Raw genomic sequence first — 24519 nt, 5'->3', positions numbered from 1 at the left:
GGGGAACTTGGATGCTTAAATGATCTAGGATTATAAAATGAAAGCACTCATTCTTGGACTATTTACACAAAAGGACCCTGGACTCTACATGGCCTATTGACTCTCTCTGCTGGTCAGACTTGGTAGTGTATCTAACACTATGATCACGTTCTGACAATACAATCTTTCCACATCATGTAGCCTACATATGACTGTATATTGACCAAGACGGCACACACCTGAATATATGTGGCAATCTTGGCCAAACATTCACTCACTCACTTCTTCCTTTTGAGCTCCATTCAAACCATTTATCCTCATGAAATGAATGAAACAGAACGTCTCCTCAGAGCACAAAATGGCCCCTTCAAAATGGCCACAGATGAAAACCATAAACCTACCTGAGACGTTTACTGTACCACTGAAACTATTCATACTGGAAGGAAGTTATTTGGAAGGAAGCTGCTTTCTAGGAGACACTGTGAAAAGACTAACCACCAGATACTGGCCATTAATGCAGTGCAATATGAATGATGATCAAATAAACCAACCAAATAAAACAATGACAACATTTAGACTTCAGTATGGTTTGAATGAATCATTTTGAAACTCTCATGCAGTCGGATGGTATTTTTCACGCGCTGCATGTGCTTATCAAATAACAAGTTCTGAAATATGGTTATTATGTGTGGACATTCAGAGCAGATTTTGGATAGAGTGCATGACATCAGATGAGAGCAAAGTTTAATTTATTGGCTGAGCTCCTGGTCTAGCTAACCTTCATCACAACATGCAAACCTGAATATAATGCAATTTCTTTGGTTTCTATTGGTTATTTCAGTATATGTAAAGCAGACAATATGTAATAGCACGCAATATACCAGAGTATGTACCAACAAATATTTGTATCTGTGGTGTATTGAACTGATTGAATTCGGTTATGCTTTAAAAATAGTATTACTATAATTCAAAAGGGCATTTAGGTTCAGGTGTCTATGGTACGATAGTATAGCATCCAATGGAGGATGAGTTCTGATGAGATGGTCAGCTGTGATTGGTCAGTCATGTGAGGGGGTCGAGTGTGTAGTGCGCTTGGAGAGAGATGAGCTGACCAGTATAGAAAATGGTTGAATGGTGTTGCGCTTTGCTGTGTTAAATAAAAGCTTTGCCACAGATTGATTTAAATCTACTGTCTCTCTGCATCTAGGATGCAACAGTATCCAATTATAAAATCTATAGGAGCATAAGGTAGAAAAAACACACAGTCAGGGAACAATAAATACATACACACTGTGGAAAGATACAGTATATCAACAGACATCAGGAATAATGCATCATTACACACCAGACAGCCACAATCCAGTAGCCTAGAAGTTACAGAAGCGGGCTTGTAACTGGAAGTTTGCCAGTTTGAATCCGTGGACAGGATGGAAAAAGGGGGAAATGAGTAACGCCCTCCCCTCCCTCTGCTGCTAATGAGGTGCCTTTGGCCCTTTAAGGAGGGAACCCAACCTCCGTCTCCAGTGGAGCAGCTCAGCGGCCTCCAGCAGAAGACTGTGGCTGTACTGGGCAGCTCCCAGGTGTGAGTGTGTGTAATGTGGGAATGTGAAACAAGGTGTTTCTGGAAAAGAGCATGCGTGCGCGCTCAGTCAACCTTGCCTGGATAAATAAAAGTTAAAAAACACCCTGTATCAAAATCTCACTTAAACTCATAAGATGTATGCAGCCATAAACATTCCATCTGACAAATCATTTCCTCTACTTCTCCTCCTCTTTGTAGCTCATTTCTTATAAATGTCCTGAAAGACCAGAGAGGAGATACCATCTATGTGAGCAGGTTTAAAAATGGCAGGGAACTGAATAATTGGGATCATTTTAATCTTACAGTCCTTTTGTATTCACTAATTCCCTGCTATGTGTGTTTTTTCCAAGCATAATCTTATCACATGGGCTTAAGTATAGCTTTCATTACAAGCTAGACAAGCTGAGATCAGCTTTATAGACATTGGCTTCAAATAGTGCTCCTGCAGCGTACTCCTAAATTGGTTTCAGAGATTATTATTAGAGCTACATGAAGTCAATCAAACAAAATAAATCAAACCTCAATGCAGCCACATCAAAAGAGAAAAACAACTTTTAACGTTTTTTTTTTTTTTTTTTTTTTCCCTTTTAACAAATTTAACATGAAAATGAACATCTCTTTTCCAAATAAGAAACCAGATTCTAATCTGTGATCAAGACCGGCACACTGACAAATCTGAGGACATGGACATTATATAAAACAACCACTTTTTTTCAAACTTTTACCTAATATACTATTTCATACTACTTAAGAGTAGTAGGTCTACTTACAGTTTTGAACCTGACAATGTCCCCTGTCTATAATGTGGGCCGCCTGTTATTTGTCAATGACGTAGCTGCACAAATGCCTCACAGATCATTTTCTAGCTTTAGGAAAGTCTTGAAAGTAATTTTTCTTTTGAGCTGGATTTTCTCCCTCCAGCTTTTGCCTCTACTCCTCTCCCACTGATAACATTTTGAGATGGTGTTCTCAGAAAAGTCTGTGGTGAAAAACCGAGTTGATTAGGAACTAAACTATTGTTGATCAGGAACTAAACAAAATTTAGGCCAAGTAAATGAAAGTCACTTAAATGGTCTCTTTGACTGTTACAGATTAAACTTCAATCAGTCGGTGTCTGTGCAGATTGTTGCATTCAGAGCACTGAGATGTGGAAAGACAGGAGAAGCCGAACTGCTGATCGACATCCAAGGACAGGAAAGGACAGACGCTTTTCATTGAAAGTGCCGAATGACATAGAGGCCGGTTCGTTTTAGGTCACAGACTACGACAACAGTAACAGCATTGTGATATTAAACAATGTTTAAGGTGATAAGGCAGGTAGCAGAGCACTTAACCACAACAGAGCAAACATCAGTATCAACCACATAAATTAACTGGCAGACTGCCTGTGCATCCCAAATTTTGCTGTCCAAGCACTTTTTGATCTTTACTGATTCTCACTCACATTATGTGGAGCTCTCATTAAAAATCAATTAACTGTAGAAATCTGAGACATTAACCTCTAGTCCATACAATACTGAAACACTTCATGGAAATATAAAGCAGTGTCGGGTTTGTAAACATGCAAAAGTAGTGTGTAGTAGTATGTGGTGGAATGTATAGCCAACAAAAACCTTAACCTTGATTTGTGTTCAGCAGTTTTCAGCAGATCACATCATTATCAAAGGACACTTGGAGGTTATCAGCACTTTTAGCAAAACCAATGGAACAGTCTGGTCTTGACCAAACAAATGAGTGAGATTGCTGAGTTTTGCTGAGTCGTCATGCTAGATCAAACAGATTTACGGATACGGAGAGGAACCCAGGAGTATATAAGACCCTGCTGGCCTTCAGATTGTTGTACAGAGGCACCATGGGCAAACTACTCATCTGCGTTGGTAAGTAGAAAGCTTCTTGCTTGTCTTAGGAATTTTTTAATTTAGTTTCTGAATCTCATCTTATATTCAAAAGAATTGTCTACCAGTGTATTTCACATGCATAACTCTAATTCTAAGGACTAATTCTCATCAACTTCTTATTCAACTCTCTCTCCCTCTTTCTGCAGGACTGGCTCTCCTGCTGCATGTGCAGCTAGGTAATTACTTCCTTTGTCCACTCGGTTCTGGTGTGATATACTTGAACATATCATAGTGCGTGACAGAATCAAACAAATCCTAACTGTACCATATCTTCCAGGATCATCCTACATCCTCTCCTGTTATTTCACTAACTGGGGACAGTACCGTCCCGGAGCAGGCAAGTATTTCCCCACTAACGTGGACCCATGTCTCTGTGACCACCTCATCTACGCCTTTGCTGGTATGGACAGCAACATGATCAAGACCTACGAGTGGGACGATGAGAAGCTCTACGGACAGTTCCAGGCCCTGAAGAACGAGTTAGTACACACATATGCACACTAGCTTTGCAGGCACACGAAACACACTCACACACGATCGCAGGCCATCTTTGTATTCTACGGCAGTCAGTGTTTGTTTCTTCTGATGGGTGGGCTAGAGCTTTTGGCTGTTGACAGAGGTGCTGCAGGGGGAACACAAATTCATAGACTGATGGTGTGACTCCAGCACACGCAGAGACACACATCAAAACACATAAATGCATGAACACACAGAGAATAAAGTGTGAGAAGTCAAAGTGGACTTGCTTTTTGCTTGCAGGAACAGCAAACTGAAGACTCTGCTGGCCATTGGAGGATGGAACTTCGGCACTCAGAAGTGAGTATTGGGCATAAGTATCAATATTCTCAGCAACAGGACCTTGATCCGCAGGTAAAAGCACTCTGACTGTCTCTCCCTCTCTCCAGGTTCACAGCCATGGTGTCCAGTCCTGCCAATCGCCAGACTTTCATCAACAGTGTGATCAAGTTCCTGCGTCAGTACCAGTTTGATGGTCTGGATATCGACTGGGAGTACCCCGGCTCTCGTGGCTCCCCACCTCAGGATAAGGAGCGCTACACCGTCCTGGTTCAGGTCAGACAGACTGTGACAAAATACACAACATAGCTGGTTAGGTTTGGTCCAGCACTAATCTATGGATGGTTTGGATGTGTTTGCATTGGGGTGGTGGAATATATAGCCAAAAGACACCTTAACCATGGGTGCATCCTGCTAGTCTGTTTTTCCCAGCTTCTCCATGTATATATCTATTATTGATTCATATGTCTTTTTTAAAACATGCAACCGTACAGTACCCATAACTCTTTTCCCCCTGGCCCATCTCTCTGTAGGAGCTGATGAGCGCCTTTGTTGAGGAGGGCAAGAAAACCAACCGTCCTCGTCTGATGCTGACTGCTGCCGTCTCTGCTGGAAAGGGAACCATTGAGACCGGATACCAGATTGCCGCTATTGGAGCGTTAGTATATAGGGCACACACACCCACATCCACACCCACACCCACACATTCATATACATACCCTCACACATGCATGAATTGCACCCCTACACAGATGGATCAAACACAGATACACATACAGCACAAGCAAACACTTTAGACTAGAGCAGAACACAGCCCCGACTTAACAGTGATCCTGATGTTGTTTTGCCAGTGTGCTGGACTACTTCCATGTGATGACCTATGACTTCAACGGTCCTTGGGAGCACGTTGTCGGAGAGAACAGCCCTCTGTACAAAGGACCCGCTGACCAGGGAGCCCTCATCTACTTCAATGTGGTGAGTAGGGGGTCCATCTTTCTCCCTTTTATTTCTGTACATTTTCAACAACTTCCTCTCTGCTGTGGATTACAGTGAAAATGATGTCATGAAATGGATGCATGGATGAATGAAGGTAAGGAATGGCTGCTCACACCGGTCTGTGTTGTCTCATCCATAGGACTATGCTATGAATTACTGGAAGAGCAATGGTGCCCCAGCTGAGAAGCTGCTGGTTGGTTTCCCTACCTATGGCCACACCTTCCGCCTGGCTTCCTCTAACACAGCTGTCGGAGCTCCCGCCAACGGACCCGGACCTGCTGGACCCTTCACCCGTCAGGCTGGCTTCTGGTCCTACTATGAGGTATCCACTTCCTCTTTGAGTGTGTCAATGTGTGTGTATGTATATGAAAGAGAGAGAGGACATTTTCACTCGTGTTGTGTAGATCCCTAAATCTCTTAAATCCCTGCTTCCCCTCAGATCTGCACCTTCCTGAAGCAGGGAGCCACCCAGGCCTGGGACGCTCCCCAGGATGTGCCTTATGCCTTCAAGGGCCAGACATGGGTTGGATACGACAACGTCAAGAGCTTCCAGATCAAGGTCCGAACTTGTATTTGACTGTTCAGATTTGTATGTGTTGCCAGCCCTTTGTGCTGTAGGCGCTACTTATCACTACTTTAACCACTCTGCCTCTCTACAGATTGACTGGCTGAAGAAGAGCGGTTTTGGAGGAGCCATGGTGTGGAGTCTGGACCTCGATGACTTCAGTGGCACTTTCTGCGGACAGGGAAAATACCCTCTGATCAACACCATCAAGAGTGGCCTGGGAACCGGAGCTGGTAACACATACACACACCACATACAAACTAGAGATCTACATATCGACAGTTCCATCACTTGACTCCTGTTCTCTTTGCTCTCTCCCCCCCCAGGCTGTAAGTCCCGTGTCGACCCCCTGCCTCCAGTCACCCCAACCCAGCACGCTCAGCCCCAGCCCCATCCCAGTGGCGGCGGCACTAGCGGTGGCGGCACCAGCGGCGGTGGCACCAGCGGAGGATCTGGCTTCTGCGCTGGAAAGGGCAACGGACTCTTCCCAGACCCCACCAACAAGAACCAGTTCTATGAGTGCAGCCAGGGAAATACCTACGTCCAGCACTGTGCCGCCGGCCTGGTGTTCGATAACAGCTGCAAGTGCTGCAACTGGGCTTAAAGAATCCATGGTCCAACATCATAATTGTTGTTCTTAAGTTAGGAGCTGGGTCTAATGTTGTGTAATACAAGACCATGCCACAAAGGCCCATGAAAGATCAGCTCTGTAACATCTCTCTGATCTAACATAAATAAATATGGCATTTAAAGCAACTTGGGATCTCTGATGTTTTTGTCTCTATCACTTATGTTTCTAGTCAGTAAAAATCATTTCACCACAGACCAGAGAAGCAGAAGGAAGTTATTTATTGCAGTAAAAACTTGGAGTCAACAGCAATCATTCCCCTCCTCAATAGTTAATGCACAGACAGCCAAAACAGCAGGAAAAATAACAGTATACATAATATTGAAAGGCCAACATGATTCTTAAAAACAGAAATAATCACAGCAGATAAAACATTAAAGATTGTGGCAGGATGAGGGTGCAAAGAGACACAGCAGTATAAATCGCCTGACTCCATTAACCTACATGTGTTCACTGGTCACACTGCTTCAACTAATAAAATACTAAAATGTCTTCCAAGACATAAACTTAAAAAATATGTAAAATGTAAGACAAACAAACAAAAACATGACAGGTTGGAGATACAAATAAACACCTGTGCATACACACACACACACACACACACACACATATATCAGAGCCATGAGTTGGAGATAACATTTACATCAGCATCTGACTGGTTGACGCTGTCCTTCCTGCGGCGACAGCGTTCTTCTGAGTAGCGTTCTCCTCGATGGACCTCCAGGAAGGGATGCCAATCCTCCGAGGGACAGCACACCGACTTCAGACGCTGTAGGAAGGAGGTAACAGGTACAGATTTTTTCCAGGGCATCATTTCTTGGCATTTACAGAAACAATTTCTGTAACATTGCAGCAGCACTTTAAAAAGTGACAAAACACACAGGCGAAGTAGAGCAGCGTTTTGATCCGCCCAGGTCCTCTCGGCATGTTAACACTTTCCCAGACATCACAACCCTCTGGGGCCCTGTATTATACAACACAGCACACACCTTCCAGGCGTTTCCCTCCGCTCTCATCAGTTTATACACAGCGACGACAGGGATCCAGACAAGGCAGAACGCAACCATGCACCAGCCCAGAGCCAAGCCCCAGGCAGGGTACTGTACTGCTCCATAGTTGGGGGGTTCAAACGTCAGCAGAGACCACACCAGGATCACCTAGACACCAGGAGAGCAGAGGCAATGTGTTTGCACAGAGAGCAGGAAGAGAGAGGGTGTGCTGAAGCTTGCATTTCTACAACATTGCACAGAATGTAAAGATGAATAAACGGAGACAGTGTTTGAGGTTGTACTCACTAAGATGAGGCAGGGGCTGATGAAGAACCAACATGCTCTCCACCACAGCCAGAAACAGAAGCTCTTACTCCCAATCATCATCTCTATGTCTTGAATGAAACGGTTCCCTCCTGTGAAGCACACGAAAAAATGCACACGTACACACACACACACACACACACACACACACACCTCAAGTTGAGCGAGTCTGCTCCGACATTTTTATACGCACATATCTCGGTAATTGTGATCACTCATATTTACCATATATGTAGCAGAGGCCAATGATCTCCAAAAAAACAATAATTAGCAGCAGCCAGCTGGCAACAAACTGGTCCATCAGAGTCACCCAGTATATTCCTGCCTATCACACACACACACACACACACACGAGTGGTAAGCAGGCCGATAATGTCAGACAACAGTAACATGAAGTTACTCTTTTAAGCAGACCTACCCTTGTGACACATGGTAGGCCCAGGAGGAAGATGATGGCACATGTCACTATAGTGATTAAGCTGCGTCTGGATTGGAAGAGTTTAGGGAAGCCGTCTAGCAGGCAGGTGGAGATCATCTCTAACGACAAGAAGAGAGAGATTTCAGGAGACAGCACTGAGCCAATTAAACCTCAAACTCTAAAACAAGCACAGGCTAAACAGTAAAAAGATGATCAAACAGTGATGTAGAAAAAGGGTGCAATGAAAAAAGGTAGGAATTATGCAAATTAACTAGGTATCATAGGATAGTCACTGGCAATTGATAAACTCACCTATTCCTGCAAACTGAGAGTCCAGACCAAGGGTGAAAAACATGAAAAAGAACATAATAGACCAAAAAGGAGCGATGGGAAGCTTAGACAGAGCATCTGGATACACAATGAATACCAGGCCAAATCCTGCACAAAGATGGGGAATTGGAATATCAGAAGACATGTAACAGCCTAAAAGGAGGAACTTTTGTACTAATAGGTATATATAGTATAGTATACCTTCCTGGGCGACCTCCCCAACAGGCTTTCCATAGACGTGAGCCATGTGACCCAAAACAGAAAAGATGGCAAAGCCAGCAAACACACTGGTGCCTAGGAGGAGATGAAGAATAGTCAAATAGACATATATGTTAATGAAATCATTCATTAATTATCTGTACATTACTCTATGTGAAGAATCCACGTGACTAATCCATTGTACTATTGTACAAAAACTCAAATCACACTGGAAATGTCCTTTAAGGCAAAACACTGCTGACTATTCCAACCTCTAGACTAAAAGCTAAAGGTGATTGTGGCTTTGCAATTAAAGCCCAGAGGGCAATATGCTGGCATACGGTATTCATTCTTATATACATTTCATAACTGAGAAATTAATAACCTTCCTACCAGCGTTAGTGAGGGTCACAACAACTGAGTCGTGGAACACATTATTGTGGAACTTGTTATAGGAAGCCAGGGTCGTGACTCCACCCCACCCGATGGACAGGGAATACAAGGTCTGAGTTGCTGCATCTTTCCAGACCTAAAACACACACCTACATGCTTTAAAAAGACAGTGATCAAGAGACAAGTTTTGCAAACTTTGCTACAGTTTCTTGTGGTTTGTGCTGAAGTTAAAAGGTGAACATCAGGCTGTTACCTCTGCTTCAGTCAGTTTAGTCAAATTGGATTGGGAACCAATGTAGAATTCTATCCCATCTCTGGCGCCCTCTAGTGTCACACCCCTGATCAGCAGGATCACAATCACCACATAAGGGAATGTGGCTGTGAAATACACTACCTGGGGAGACAAACAGACACTGAACAGAGGAAATCTGGTTATGCACTGGGCAAGGGAAGTGCCTTAAGTCAGCACTGGTCACACATGTTACGCAAGAAAAAAAAAACTTTTATACATTTTCAACTACTTACATCCCTGCTTGATGTTTAAGTGTTGATAATGTAGGAAAAATCTTTCCCGGGCTATGAATCAAATGGTTTTTCATGGTGGTTCATATTACCATCAATGCATGTGCCTGTACCTTTTCCTCCATGCATTCACCTGCCACCATTAGCCAGTAGCGCCAATTCAGCACTACAAAAGCTTAGAATTCATGTTTCTGAATTCTGAAATGCATACTTGCAGCTGTGTGTATGGTATCTGAGGACAAAGCCTCTGTTGGCATGTCACTGAGGGAGAAGCTTGCTCGCTTTGTATTGCAAGAAAATTGTGAAAATTGGCTGCTGAATTTGTGGTGGGCTTGATGTTGCCCATGGGCCTCAAGTTTGGCAAAATGTGGACAAGGAGCCGGAGTGGAAGCGATCTTACTTTGCCTGACGACTTGACACCTTTGAGGAGGGCTGCAGCAACGAGGATCATGGACAGCAGCAGACAGAGGGCCAAGTGCCAGACTACAGGCCCCGTGTCATCAAGACCACTGGATCGCTGCAGAACCACGCGACTGGAGGGAGGGAGGGAGGGGAGTGAGTGAGTGAGTGAGTGAGTGAGTGATCTGACTGTACAGTAAAAGGGGTACCAAGTGTGTGTGCATTTGCACTTGTTTGCATGCATGTGTGGTTCTTACTCCCAGTATTGCTCGGTGGGGCTCTGTACTGGAATCGAGATTATGTTGGATGAAGGACAAGTGCCATTATCCTGAGTCCAGTTGGCCACGGGCAGACTAGATAAGTTGCACTTCACTAGAGAGGTAAAGATGGCCAGTAAATGAATTGACTGAAAATGTCAGTATATACAATGAGTGTGTACAAGCATTCATTTCCAAAAAGCATGATTTATATTATCTTTGACCTGAAATGGTTCCAAGGTCCATTTGGGGGGCTTTAATTTCTACAGAATACACTGGTCTGTGCTAAAGCATTGCAATACTGATGAAGATATCAGCGCTCAACTGTACTTCATGGCATACTCTGTACAATGTTTTTTCATTCATACCAAAACATGTCATTTGTTATTGGTGTAAACTGCAGTGGGATTAAGGCTGATCAACACTTCTTCCTAAGTAAATGTGATAGAGTTGAAAAGCACCTATAGGTGTGAGGCTGCAGTTACTGTCAGCCCAACTGGAGCAGCTGGTCCATGGCAGAGGAGACTGGAAGGAAGCAAACATGTAGTACAGGCCGTATGCGATGATGACGTTATAGTAAATGGCAAGCAGTGCATTCACCATAAACATGCAATAGCCAACACCTAGAGAACAGAGAGAGGTTATATCAGAGAGAGTATAATGCACTGCATGACTATGGGCTGAAGAGGATTGGGACATGGAGCACAGTCGCACTATATTTATCTACAGTATACTCCCATATAGTCACACTATAATGGCCATTATATTTACATAGTGTGACTTGCGTAAAAAAAAGCAAAAAAACAAAAAACAGTAGTGTTTAAAATAAAGTTCACCCTTTTGGGGCAAGTTCCATCAATTTATATGTATTCACAGTTATTTACAAGCAGGTATGCAAGATAAGGCCTTCTTCCAGTACAAACATGCCAAGATAAATGAATCAGATTGTCATGGTTTGTTTGGTTTCTTCTCTCATCCTGAATCAGAAAGTAAAGACTGGCCAAGATTAAAGGATTACAAACACTAGGGAAGTGGTTCTAAACCTTTTCAGAGGCATATCAAGATTTGATCAAGACAGAAAAATCCACAGCAAAGGTACTGACCCTTTGGAAATGCTACAACCTGTGATTAAAATATGCAATTGAGTGTTTGACCCATGTTAACCCTCTGGAGTCATAGTTATCGCCCCAAATAGCAAACAACCTATTTTCATATTTATATGAATAACTTCTCACTTGTATGATGTAGAAACAAGTGGAGAAATGCTATTGAAAGTGCACATCTGAGTCAGTTGACCAATCAGAACAATCAGCAACTTTAATGGCAGGCTTACCCTGGAGTATTGGCACTGCTCTCCATGTGTTGATGGGGCCTTGGCTGCAGAACTGACCCAGGGAGCTTTCCAGGAAGAAAAGGGGAATACCACCCAAGACCAACATCAAAAAATAGGGGATGAGAAAGGCACCTGCTCAAAATGAAGGATTGGGATGGGTGGCATAGGGATAAAAGCAAGAGTTCATGATATTTACTGTTTTTTATTGATTTTATTGAGTCTATGATTCTAAAGCACTGATGATTAGATGCCAGATACTCACCCCCTCCATTCTTATAGGTCAAATATGGAAATCTCCAGATATTTCCCAGGCCAATAGCATAGCCAATCATAGAGAGAATGTACTCTCTCTTGTTAGTCCAGTTCCCACGCACAGTATTCTCATCTCCATCATCGACATGCGAGTCCTGCTTGGTGTAACGGAGTTGTAAAAAGTTGTAAGAGATTATCCTTGGTCTAATTTAAGAAAAATAACTATAGCAATTCCATAATACATTTTTAGAAGGATGCTATGCGAAGATATAGTAAAAGTACCATAAAGTACAATAAGTATACAACCATTATAACCTCACTCTTGAGTATGACAGAGAGAGCATAAGTCTCCATTGGAATAACAGTCATTTTCCATTGGGATAATTTTGAATTAGCTCCATTATTAGTGTGGTGGTTAGTCATGCTGGCACTCACAGGACTTGTGCATTGAGACTGCAGGAAGACCCACTGCCAAGATGAGCTATATAGTCTTTGATGCTTGTATACCCTGACTGATAGCTACCTGTCACACTGGTGTCATGGCCTGGATCACATGGTTGTGTGTGCAGTTTTAATAAGTTTGGTGGAGTTTGAAAAGTCAGTTCAGTCCCGAGGGGAAGAAACCCTGGCAGCAGCATCCCTCACATGACACATGACGCCGACAGGCGCATGTATTTCATTAAATTCATTCTAGGCTATTCGAATTAAATGTCAAATATGAAGAATAGTTACTGGAATTTATAAGATTACACCTATCCTTTACAAAAAATAAATATTGTAGCTCTATGATACATTTTAGAGGGTTTAGATACTTTACAAACAGCAAAGCGAAAGTAGGCTATAAATCATTAGAATGATATTATAGCGATATAGCCTACAATATGAAATAAAATGATAAGTGCGATTAACTCACTGTACACTCTCTACTGTGAGAGTACCACAGACAGACGCACTTTAAGTCCCTACAATGAGATTTCCTTGAGGATGCATGAGTCGGCTATTGTTTGAGTTTGTTTTCTGTCAGCTATTTTATTCGTGCACATAGCGACAAACAGTTAAAGTCTTAAGTGAAAGACTTTAACTGTGAAGTGCTGTAGGCTACTTTATTTAGTCCACATCGTGGTATTTGCTTTGGCTTTTTTGATGAATAATAAAGATAAATACAAGCACCAGATGCGGCGGTATAATTTACTACGGTCAGCTAATGAGTGAAAGTCCAATCAAACAGGTGTCCCTGCCTTCCTACCTGTTCAACAACAGCGGACTTTCTGAGAACAAGATCCTTGAAATTGCTCCAGCCGTATTTCTTCATTTTGGTCCACCTGCTTTCTGATGGACGGTAGCAATTCAAATTGCTCAGGTAGGTCTATTTAAAGTCTCGTAGCCTACCCACCAGCGACAGACAACTGCTAGTTTCCAGCCAATCGCCTTCACTGATCTGCATGTGGACTTGCCTGCACTACACTGTAAAAACTGACAGTGCAATTTAGTAAAACCAACTCATCTTTAGTCATTGAGTCGGTGAGTGTCTGTCTGTTTAAATTCACAATTGCTAGTGGTAAGCTTTATAACTTATAATCATGAGTTGTCTTGTGACATACAATTCTGAGTTGAAAGGAAGAATGATCTTACCTGGCATTCACTGGTTTCATTAAAGGAACAGTTCACCCCAAAATGAAAATTAAGTAATTATCTAGCCTACTCAAACTCAGTGAAAACTTTGTAGTGAAGTTTGTAGGACCACCAAACACACAGAGAGTTAGCCTCCATATCTCTGCCTTCTCACAAACTATCTTTCTACAGCTCAAAAATGCATTGAATGTCAATAAATTTCTCCACTGTGCACCATTAGTGTTTTGTCTGTACGGTGTTTGTTTGTTTGTACAGTGCACACCAAATTTGCCTCATTATCTCCTATATTTTCCTCACTGACAATTCTCTTGATGCCCTGCACAGCAGGAGTGCGGCTGTTGGTGCGTAGTAAAACAAAGTAATGTTGCTGTGTGTTCGGTGGTTCTATGAACTTTAATTGAGTTTCGTCTGACATGGGGGTGAGTAGACAGGCCCACTGACAGAGGTTTTATTCTGAGGTGAACTATCTCTTTAATGTTCAGTTAGAAATGTTGTTGGCTTATTAGCATTCTTCCCAGCATGCACTGCATTTAAGTTAAGTCTCCAGAAACCCTTCCTTCTTCTTCTTTGGATAAAGTTGCAAGATAGAAGCTTTAGGTGTTCATATGTATATTTCTGATTTAAAAAAATCGAAATAATGATAACCATGATGAAAATTACTTTCCAGATAAATCTGTACCTCAATGGTCTACAAATTTTAGAATTTAGAAGTATGATATGTCTTGTGTTTGAATTAGCGCAGATTCAGCTGGTGACTTCTCAGCATATTGTACTGTATAATCATTTAGTGACACCTGAACTTCACTACACTAAAAACCTCCTCACTAGTCAAATAATAGATAACACTGCAATGCAGTTCATAGTGGATTCAACTAAAAAACACTTGTCAACATGACTAGATATTTATTGAGCTTTACTGCATTAGAACAACTAATGAACTTTGGACCAACTCTTCTGTACTATTTCAGTCAACTTGCAATCTCAAGGCAGCAAGGAAACTTGTTTTTAAGTTGAATATTTTTTGCAGTGTAGGCAGATAAGCGAAGGCCCTGAAGATGTCTGTCAGCAGCAGGTCCCATGGTCTCATTATCTGCCAATATGGGGAAGACTGGGCAGGAACAAAGACAGAAATAGGGATTTTTTCCCCTTCTGTGTAAGGTGATGTTAGCCACTATCTATTTTGTCACCTCTAACAGCCTCCAGAGCAAAATTACATTTCAACAGTATTACGATAGGGACTTATAGTGTGTCTGAGAAATTCAATAGTAAGTTTACAGTGATCTTTTTTTTCTCCTATGGTACCACTGTAATATTCCTATTATTCCTACAGGCTCTGATAGTGTAGCTGTGATTACTGTATAATATCCTTCTTAAATTTATTTTAGGATTACTATAGTTCTTTTTGAAAGGGCCAGTCAATGTTGAAGCAACAAAACCACATATATTTCATGGAAGCTTTAGTTATCTAGTTACAAATATATCCAAGTGGTGTGCCACAAAAAGTTATTATGCTTCTGATCCACATCATCACCATCATCACCATCACCATCGCCATCATCATCATCATCATCATCACCATCGCCATCACCATCACCATCACCAACATCACCATCATCACCATCATCATCATCATCATCATCATCATCATCAAAGTGTAAATCAGAATCACTTAGTATGTATGATGCCTTTCATTTGGCTTGAGTATGCTCTTCAGGCTATGTATAATGCAATAGACAATTAAACAAAATAGGAGGTAGGCCTCACCCTCTAGTTAATTCTCTAGTTATTTCTTGATAATAAAATGTTTCCTGGAAAGAATCCTGAATTGATGTCATTGTTATGTGAAATCTGTTGAGGAAGAAGTCAGCACTGGTGGTCATTATTGGCCTAATAAACTGGGCAGCAAGATACAGAAAATATTTTTTAGCTGTTTTTATCTGTGTATCACTCTGTAGGGTGAGAGGAGTGGATTCTTAAAGTTCAGGAGAAATGTCATAATGAATATGGAGAATACTGAGTAAAGTAGACTTTCAGTGAGGTGTATAAGATTGGTAGCTGTTCAATATAATGCTGGGTACCTTAATGATCGTGTGGTACAAGTGTGTGTGCATGTGTCTGTGTGTATATGATGTGAGCAGTGTATTGTAATAGGTGGATTGTTTTATTGGGATGACTGGTGGTCACTGGTCTGAATAATCACACTGGTTGCAGACATCTTGTGGTAGTAGGATGAGAAATGCTCTTCCTTCAACAACTACTGCCCAAGTTCCCTTGAGCAAAGCAGTGAACCTCTGTCTGCCCCAGTGGAACAGATCAATATGAGACAGCTACAGGCGTAGCTCTCAGGTATGTGACTGTATGTAACCTGCTCTCCTCTACATCTACTCCCAAAGGCCATTGCTGTAACTGATGATGTGCTCTCTGTAAACCCGACTGGCTAAATACTGGTTAAAAATAAAGACAGCTGAACAGATCTCATTTTGGTCAATGACGTCTGACCGCTAAACAATCTCTGTAAGCGCACATGTGCGTTAGCTCTAATGACAGCATGTGCTGTTGTGACCACAACCACCTCAGATGACATGACCAGTGACACAGAGAGAGAGAAATCTAAGTCTTGTACTGCCTGACTGTTCTGCTCAACCCATCAATCAACAGCTCAACACAATAGCTTAACTCTCATTATGGTCAGAGTAGGACATACACACACATACACACACTCACACACACGCACGTGCCTGTTCACCTAATAATGTCTTTGTGAAGTAGGTGAAAGCCATATAAAGTTATGATATTGTATATCAGCATTATCAAGTCTACTTTATGCTCTGAAAAGTTTGCTTTGAAGCGCACTGAGGGAAGTAAATGCCAGGAGCCCTCAGGCTTAATCAAATATTATCGCTGTTCACACGCACACTGACAAGCTCTTTTGTAAATAAGAGCCAACTGAAAACACACCAGCACACACACACACACACACACACATACACACACAGCATCTCCCAATTGTGTGTGTGTGTGTGTGTTTGTAGTCCCACATAACCCTCCCCTCCCCCCCCAGCTACTTCCTCAGGTTGTTTGTACAATAATTTTTTTCAACATGCGTAGTCAAATAAGGGTTAAAATGTTGACAAACTTAATTTTGTCCTACTGGCTTCTGAACCATTTTAGTCAATGACGTCTGACCGCTACACAATCACTGTAAGCACACATGTGCGTTAGCTCTAATGACAGCATGTGCTGCTGTGACCACAACCACCTCAGATGACATAACCAGTGACACACAGAGAGAAATGTAAGTCTTGTGCTGCCTGACTGCTCTGCTCAACCCATCAATCAACAGCTCATTACTGGCCAGCTGACACACAGAGGGATCAGCACTGACATAATAGCTCATCTTGATATGGTTAGAGTTAGTGACAAGTGTAAGTAACTGTAACAACTGTAAATTAATCCCAATAAACCCTTATATGCTTATACAACCTCGCACTTGTTTCTATTCCATTTTAGTGCTTTACTGCATAAAATAATATATGTATAGAAATAAGTATAAACACAAATTTCTGTACACAGGGATACATAAAGTTTCATCTTATCTCAAGTTTAGGAATGCAGTGGAGCGGGTTAAGGTGAGGGTTAAGGGCTAGGGAAGGAATGTAGTCAGTGAAGCATAGTAATATAATGTGTGTGTGTGTGCATGTAAATGTGAGTAAATGTGTGTAAATGTCTTGTATAACGCATGTCTCCTTGTAAAATTCCTCATATTCCTCAATATTTACATTGACTTCTGGGGTGAATGAGTGTGTGTGTGTGTGTGTGTGTGTGTGTGTGTGTGTATTTAACAGTGATAGATATTTATCAGCCTTCACCCACAGGATGGTTGATTGATGGTCAAATTAACTACCAACAAAGCTTCATTGTTGCGCCCGTTGTTCCAGGTCCATGACTCCCTGTTCAGTGGGACTCTCTGCATTCCTCACTGCACAAACTGTACTGTATTTCTCCTCAACCCAGTCTTAATTGGTCCATAAAATCCCCTTATTGCTCCTATATCACACACATACACACAGACATAAAAACACATACCGGATGTACGTTTGAACAACAAAAAGTACATTTGTCTTTCTAAAAAAATGAATTTTTATTTATTTTGCAAACAGGCTTGTAAACATATATATATATTTATATATAAAACCTTTGTCAGTTTGGAGATCAATCCATGCAATGTGTAAATCAAAAATCATAATTCACATACACCCAAAGCCCTCTTTGTGTCTGATTCAGTACAGTACAGTATGGAGACAGTTTTCACATGGTACAAAACAATTTTTTTTTCTCTAGGGCAAATTGCCATCACTGTATTTGTGCACAAAAAGAGGATCCTCTGTTGGAACAAACACTCGCAGCATTTTTTAACACATAGAAATAGAATAATTGGCTCAATGCATCCAACTGCTATAACATTTGGACATGATTGTGAGAGAGAGAGAGAGAGATGTGATAAACATATTCTCATGCAGCAGATACTATAGTATTATCTATACTTAATGTTATAGTATTCTATGACTATAACAGCTAGTGATTTGAAATTAAACATTTCAGACGATACGTTCTGTCAGCGTCAACTTAGCAGATGAAGTGAGGTAAAGGGTAAAGTAAGATAGACAGAGAGAGAGAGATAGATAGAGAGAGATGTAAAGTCAGAGTCAAAATACTGTCTACAAACGACATGGAGGGTCAGGTCACATCATTGAAACACATCATGTATCGCTTATAAAGTATATTTTCTAGCTTATATGCTGTACTTTATGGATAAGGGTTCACTTTAACAAGCTTTAGAAATCTACTTCTTTTAGGTTTTCTACAAAATGTCCTCAGTGTGAAATCTCTGGTAGCCTCTCAAAGGGTTGGAAAACCACTGCTATAAAAACAACCAAGTGCCTCACTCCCCTCTGTGGTGTGAACGATAGAACAGCAACAAAGTGATATACAGAGCTGCTGCCCCTTGCTGCTGATATTAAAATAGGCCTATATCAGTGCCACTGTGCTGTGGTGGAGGCACACAATGTCACACATGAAGCTGTCACACTGAGGGCAGCCCACACTGAGCTGTGTGTGTGGGCAGTGTGCCACAGACTGTGACGTACAGACAGTTAGAGCTCAATAGTGGAAGCCAGGCGCAGGCAGAGGGCCGAGTCAGAGGGAACGTCCTGCCGACCGATCTCATTCCCGTCCAGCCTCAGGGTCCGCAGCTTGGAGAAGTTGGTCACATCCACGATGCTGCAGAAGCTCCCAAGAGTGAACTCTACAGCAGAGACAGGGAGGTGACAGGTATTGTATAAGAAAGGCTCACAATTTACCTTTTTCACACGGCTGCCATTTTGAACACTCGGATGGGAAACTCTATCCAGAAGATTGCCTTATATAAAACTAGTGTTACTTCAACTCATAAGTGCGGACTTCTGATAGATTCTCAAATTAGTAGCAAGTGATAATGGGCCAAATATATTAAAATGTGAACCTATATCCCTCTGGATTCTTGAGACCCATTTGTTTCTAATGTGTTTTTTCAGTAGGGAATCTGTGACATGATAAATGTTTGTATGATGTGCATCTTGGTACACAACAGACATACAGTAGCTGGGCTGTTCCAGGTAGAGTTTCCCACCCCAAGTATTCAAAATGGCTGCCGAGGACATTATTTCTGTGCGCAGAGAGCAGTAATAGTATGAGTGTGGCCCATGCAGGGCTTTCTTGACACCTGCAAAAGTGTATTGATCATTCTTTCAAACCACTCCAGTATACATTCAACAAAGATACGAACAAACTAAGATTTCCTTAGCCAACTCAGCATCTGGCCTATACATTATTTAGAAACAAAAACACTGCTATTGGAAGAGGTCCATAGTTTATGCTCAGTAATTCCATCCAAAATAACTTTGATTAGATTTTCTAAAAGTTAAACACACATGTCCTTTTAACAAGATGCAAAACGTGGTGCGTGGATTACCTTTGATCTGGTTGGCTTGCAAATAGAGATGCTCTAGCGTGGTGCTGACCGGGGGGATTCTCTCCAGTTTGTTGAAGCTCAGGTCCAGCTCCACCAGGCCGGTCACATTAAAGGTGTTGGGAGGGATGCCCTTGTCCGTCAGCTGGTTGTGGGCCATTCTGATGTACTGCAGCTGAGTGAAATGGCCCAGGAAGCCCTCTGGTAGAGAATCAATGGAGTTGGACTCCAGATACAGCTGGTGGAGAAGCTCAGGCAGAGCCGCTGGCACCTGGAGTCAGTTAATACAGGAGAGTGTGGGAGGATGGGATACATCTGAGGTTTGCTAACTCCATCAACTTGATGGGACATATGTACACACACACACACACACACACACACACACACACACAATACCTTCTTCAACTTGTTGCCGCTGATATCCAGCAGTGTGAGGGACTTCAATCCCTTCAGTGATGTGCCCATGTCTGTCACAGCGTTGTCATGGAGATACAGGATAGTGAGGTTATCCATTCCCTCTAGGTCTGCAGGTGTTACCTAGGCAACAGTGGAAACCATTTCACAGTCTGATATCTCTATTGATCTACAGCCAAAAGATAAGGGCTCTGCATGAATATGAAACTGTGCGAACATTACCGTGTCAATGATGTTGTGGTTGATTCTCAGGTCCCGTAGAGAGCGAGGGAGGTTAGGGGGAATGCGGGTCAGATTGTTGTGTTGCAGATATAAACGCTCCAGTCCCTGCATCTTCAGGAATGCCTACACAGTGATATGAAGACTGGATGACTCACTGATATGCACAGCATAGCAAAGCCAGCTCTACCGGGATTAAAACTATCATGAAAAAGTTTTTACTGAGGACCACATGATGCATAGAAATCCACCTTTTTGTCACATATAGATGCAGGAATTAAACCATTAATTTTGCCTTTGTAATTGCGCAACCCCAAAGCCAAATGTTGGCCACCTGTCGACCGTGTAGACAAGTATCACTGCATAATTTTCTGAAGGTTCAAATCAATGGCTCTGAGTGAGGCCAGATGTACCTTCTTGCCAATGCCATCAGATGTCAGCTGGTTGTAGTGCATCATGAGCCACACCAGACCGGTGGCGTTCACAAGAGACGAGTCAGGCACAGTTGTGATGGCGTTGTTTTGCAGGTACAAGTACTTCATGCGGGAGGGAATGGTCGGCATGGCGGTCAGCCCCCGCCCATCGCAGTACATGGCGACAGGGAAGGTGGGGGGACAGTCACACTCGGCTGGACAATCCCCTCCTGTGGTGTCCGCCTGTAGGGAGCCTGACTGGTAGCCCTGCGCCCGCAGGCCATACACCCAGGAGAAGGGGTCCTGTCTATGGGAGAGAGACGAGGGAAGCAGGGCAGCCAACAGGAACACACACACCACACGCATGGTCACAGTCACACAGGACTCGCTGTAATCTACCAGAGGGGGAGAGAGAGAGAGAGAGAGAGAGAGAGAGAGAGAGAGAGAGAGGGAGAGACGTTAAATTACACGTTTTATTATGTTTAATTAAAAACATGAGTTTTATAGCAGTTCACAAATGAAGAAAATGATTCTTTCATTACAAGAGTACTATTGGCTGTAGCGGCTGTAGCGGGTATTCAGCAAGATTTTTTTTAAGAGCCTGTTCCTCTCCTGCATACTGTAGTACTACAGGATTAGCAAAAATAAATTAGTTGGATCTTCGACAAAAAGATAAAGAAGTAGACCTTGTTAAAAAGTCTCTTATTTTTACAGATTCACACTTTCAGAATACATGTTGGTATTTTTTCTAACAACAAAACCAACTTCAGTGTCATCATACTGTGGTTGTATAACCAGCCAATTTGGTAGTGCTACTGCAGAGAGGCACATTCTTAGGGGTCTTAATCCACAGGGAATCCGGAGAGGAAACATAAAAAAAAGAAAAACATAGCCATGAATGTCAGCTTTGTAAATGGTTCTCACTGCTGCCAGACCCACACTGTACAGGGAAATATTCAATAACTATGCTTTGATTTGCAGGAGAAAAAAGTTAAACAAAAACATTTGTCCTCTGTTCCTATATGGTTTCATAGCAACAACAACACTAACACCGTCTATTGACAGACAAACAGACAGACAGGCAGATACACAGACACAAGCACACACACCTACACACACACCTATACACGCACACGCACACACACACACACACACACACACACACACACACACACACACACACACACACACACACACACCCCTACCTGATCAGAGAGACTGGCCCTCCTTGTCCCCTCTCTCTCTAAGAGCTTGTTCAGGACTGAAAGGGACTCTGCCACAGACTTTGTAAAAACCTCTCCCTCCCCTCCCTGCTCGCCTTCCGTTTTGCCATCCCCCTCTCCACCCTTCTTCCCCCTCAGCCCCTCTTTCTGTCCTCTGCATGAGTTTGTTCCTTCCACCCCCTCTAACCTCCCTCCTGCACCCCATTCTGTCCGTTCAGGCACAGTTCACACACTCCCACCCTGACCCATTATGGAGCCCCTTTCTCCACCAAAGTGAGTGCTGTGAGGTGGGGTGGCTGTGAGGGATTGTTCCCATCTGTGTGCAGCACATTCAAATCCTCAGATGTGTTTCCCCTCTCAGTTGGACCCCACTATTCCTCCACAATGCTTAGACCTTTGCGCCTCATCGTTTCCTCTCAGCCCTTTGTTTGGTTTTGGATCACAAAGGGTAAATATGTTTCTTTCACATCTAGATGCATTTATTTGAAGTGGCCTGCCTCTGCCAAAAGTGCAAATGGCAAGTCCGGGCCAGTGTAACAAATAAGTACATGTACACTGTGGCTCCGATGAATAATGAACAATGCAATACAATCCGCAGAAGCACGGTTGTTGCAGAATGTCCATGTTATCAGCCTCAATCTCCTGGACTGGAGGGAATGCAATCAAGAGATTGTTATAAGTGTGTGTGAGAGAGTAAGAGAGAGTGAGTGTGACCGGTTGATATGATGCAAGTGCAACTGAATGTTATTGTGCCTCGTCATATAAGGTCTGGGTAGATTCAGGTGCCTTGCCCCACACATTTGATTACACAGACAAGTGTTGGCAATTTCCCAGGAAAAACGTTTCTCCTGCTCTGGGAACTGCATGAAGGGCGATCCAGGCTTTAAATCTGATCTAGTAGTAGTATTTTTTTTATCTATTTTTTACAGTAAGTTAATAACATTTATTTAAAGGTTATTTAGATATATAGATTGATAACATATAACAAAAACTGACACAGTATTAAACAGTTCTTCAAACCACTTAGTGTGTCCAGATCCCTGTGCCAAAGCGTAAGGAGCGTATGGAGCCCAGAGGATCCAACTCTCTCCATTCCTCTCCAACAACCAAACATGTTGTAAAGGGTTAAATGAAAACATCTGTCGCGGTCCACAGAATCCTCTTATGTTGTCTGTCTGGTCTTAATATGGGCCTCTTCCTGCGTCTGTACCTTTTCCCCAGCTCTCCACTTCCATCTGAATCAATGTTTTCAACTCTCTTCCGTCTTTCATTTCTCCAACCAGTCAACCATTCACTGAATCTTCCCAACATTTTTTCCTGCTTTTTCCTTTCTCTCATCTCATCCTCTTCATCTCATTCCCATGGGACACCCCACTCTAATGCGTTAAGGAGAAGGATAAACATGTTGGCACAGGAGGATGATGTATCCGACCCAGATTTGTTTTGAATCCAAATTCAACACATTAAAATAAATATATCCTTTTTTCACTGTGTGAGTAGATGTAGGTTTTGTGTTTGCCAGAGAAAAAAACACTGGAGAATGAAGAAAAGCAGTAAGAAAAATGTAATGCTTCTATAGTATATCACAGTAAAACAGGAGACTTACCATTTATCATTTGCTCTGCAGGACAGCTCTGTGATGCTCATCCTAGATTTATGTGCATAAGGTTAATTTAGAGCAGAGTGAGACTATCAATAGGGTCCAACTGGATTGCAACACCACACAGCAAAATAGTCAATGTTACTTTAACTCTGAGAGTGTAAAAAATCAACCTGCAGTGTTTAAGTCCACACCCGTCAGAGTTAATTTAAAGGTCCCATATTCTACACTTTCCAGTGTTTTATTTTGTCTTCAAAGTTGTTTGTGTGGTGTCATGTACCAAAAACACTCTCAATCTATTTTAACACGTTCTTTTTCCAGCATCTCTCTGAGCCTTACCAAGAACAGGCTGTTTCTGTTGCTGTGTCTTTAAGGCTCATTAATATTAACGACCCCTCTGTCCTGATTTGCTAACCGTTTCAAGAGTGAAATGTGAGACACCAGAGCCCGGTAACAGCGACAGGTAGGGAAAACTCTCTGGTAAATAGACAATGGCAACCGCTCAACTGCTTTGAAAAAAACATCTTTTTAAACTATTATTTCTTACAAAAATGAGTGAACCTTTGTGACGCCACAAAGTCACATGATATGGGACCTTTAATAATTTAAGATGGTTTTGAACACTTGCTCCAGAGCCATATCAGCTCTGAGTGAACAAACAACCCTCAAATCAACACTTGTCAACTCCATATAATTGTCACTGGAAAAAACAACACTGGGAAATTTGCTGTATAGGCTAGCTTTGTGCTTGGCTCATGTTATTTCAGTTGGTTTTAATTTATCATCAATGGGAAGAAAGACCAGGCCAGATGCTGGAGAGCTGTGTTGGTTTATTACAGAGCACAGATTGTGTTGATGTGTCATTGTTTAAGGCCTGAAATAAGTAGGATTGCACACTGGCATGTGCCCCAAGCAGGATGGACGAGCAGATAAACAAAACAATGTATTCCTTGCTGCTATTGTGCAGTTGTGCAGTCGCTGCAGCATCAGGAAACACGTCTCTTTCCCGTTTGTCTGAGCCTCCAGGGGGCTGCGGACTCTGAACAGATTCAGGACTACAGAGACAGCTCAGATATGCCTATGCCTTTGACCACCAATCACATTTATTATTTCAGACATATGGTTTTATGTTGCTGATGGACTTAGCTCTGTT

At 42.3% G+C, this 24519-nt stretch overlaps 3 protein-coding genes across 5 annotated transcripts; 1 reads left to right on the top strand and 2 right to left on the bottom strand.

Moving 5' to 3' along the window:
* Positions 1-3404: 3404 nt before the first annotated feature.
* On the top strand, positions 3405-6493 carry LOC139642778 (acidic mammalian chitinase-like). The gene is made up of 11 exons (XM_071517792.1): positions 3405-3438; positions 3606-3635; positions 3737-3938; positions 4219-4275; positions 4365-4530; positions 4788-4912; positions 5106-5229; positions 5390-5572; positions 5690-5809; positions 5910-6048; positions 6142-6493. The coding sequence occupies exons 1-11, from the start codon at positions 3414-3416 to the stop codon at positions 6417-6419; spliced, it is 1449 nt and encodes a 482-aa protein (XP_071373893.1). The 5' UTR covers positions 3405-3413; the 3' UTR covers positions 6420-6493.
* A 191-nt stretch (positions 6494-6684) lies between these two features.
* On the bottom strand, positions 6685-13214 carry slc6a14 (solute carrier family 6 member 14). Of its 3 annotated transcripts, none has more exons than XM_071517818.1 (15): positions 13105-13214; positions 11869-12013; positions 11607-11738; positions 10735-10896; positions 10274-10388; positions 10018-10150; positions 9349-9489; positions 9096-9231; positions 8706-8798; positions 8487-8612; positions 8175-8293; positions 7982-8081; positions 7739-7848; positions 7433-7600; positions 6685-7212 (listed from the first exon to the last, which is right to left on the bottom strand). In XM_071517818.1, the coding sequence occupies exons 1-15, from the start codon at positions 13168-13170 to the stop codon at positions 7057-7059; spliced, it is 1902 nt and encodes a 633-aa protein (XP_071373919.1). In that variant the 5' UTR covers positions 13171-13214; the 3' UTR covers positions 6685-7056. The 3 variants fall into 3 exon arrangements, with proteins under 3 accessions (XP_071373919.1, XP_071373920.1, XP_071373918.1); XM_071517819.1 differs by having other exon boundaries at positions 10274-10359; positions 10736-10896; XM_071517817.1 differs by having other exon boundaries at positions 11869-12016; positions 13105-13176.
* Positions 13215-17617: 4403 nt separating this feature from the next.
* Positions 17618-21798, bottom strand: fmoda (fibromodulin a). Its single transcript, XM_071517815.1, has 6 exons — positions 21749-21798; positions 20544-20938; positions 20134-20256; positions 19894-20034; positions 19501-19768; positions 17618-18795 (listed from the first exon to the last, which is right to left on the bottom strand). Exons 2-6 carry the CDS (start codon positions 20907-20909, stop codon positions 18644-18646), a joined length of 1050 nt encoding a protein of 349 aa, XP_071373916.1. The 5' UTR covers positions 20910-20938; positions 21749-21798; the 3' UTR covers positions 17618-18643.
* Positions 21799-24519: the final 2721 nt, after the last annotated feature.

This window comes from Centroberyx affinis, unplaced genomic scaffold (assembly GCF_046629955.1).
Source record: "Centroberyx affinis isolate AG114_WGS23_722 - 3 ecotype Tasmania unplaced genomic scaffold, CSIRO-AGI_Caff_v1 ptg000522l_1, whole genome shotgun sequence".
Taxonomy (NCBI): Eukaryota; Metazoa; Chordata; class Actinopteri; order Beryciformes; family Berycidae; genus Centroberyx; species Centroberyx affinis.
Note: the sequence above shows the minus strand (reverse complement) of the source record. Positions and strands in the feature narration are given on the sequence as shown.

What these genes read in the sequence shown, in the direction of transcription:
- LOC139642778 (XM_071517792.1), top strand. Translation starts at nt 3,414, where the DNA reads ATGGGCAAACTACTCATCTGCGTTG. An exon ending in GCTACACCGTCCTGGTTCAG is followed by an intron (nt 4,531 to 4,787) that starts GTCAGACAGACT and finishes ATCTCTCTGTAG; the next exon opens with GAGCTGATGAGCGCCTTTGT. An exon ending in CCCTCATCTACTTCAATGTG is followed by an intron (nt 5,230 to 5,389) that starts GTGAGTAGGGGG and finishes TCTCATCCATAG; the next exon opens with GACTATGCTATGAATTACTG.
- slc6a14 (XM_071517817.1), bottom strand. Translation starts at nt 13,170, where the DNA reads ATGAAGAAATACGGCTGGAGCAATTTCAAGGATCTTGTTCTCAGAAAG. An exon ending in TGGGGAGGTCGCCCAGGAAG is followed by an intron (nt 8,613 to 8,705) that starts GTATACTATACT and finishes ATCTTTGTGCAG; the next exon opens with GATTTGGCCTGGTATTCATT. An exon ending in GCCTACCATGTGTCACAAGG is followed by an intron (nt 8,082 to 8,174) that starts GTAGGTCTGCTT and finishes TGTGTGTGATAG; the next exon opens with GCAGGAATATACTGGGTGAC.
- fmoda (XM_071517815.1), bottom strand. Translation starts at nt 20,909, where the DNA reads ATGCGTGTGGTGTGTGTGTTCCTGTTGGCTGCCCTGCTTCCCTCGTCT. An exon ending in CTGATGGCATTGGCAAGAAG is followed by an intron (nt 20,257 to 20,543) that starts GTACATCTGGCC and finishes ATCACTGTGTAG; the next exon opens with GCATTCCTGAAGATGCAGGG. An exon ending in ACCACAACATCATTGACACG is followed by an intron (nt 20,035 to 20,133) that starts GTAATGTTCGCA and finishes ACTGTTGCCTAG; the next exon opens with GTAACACCTGCAGACCTAGA.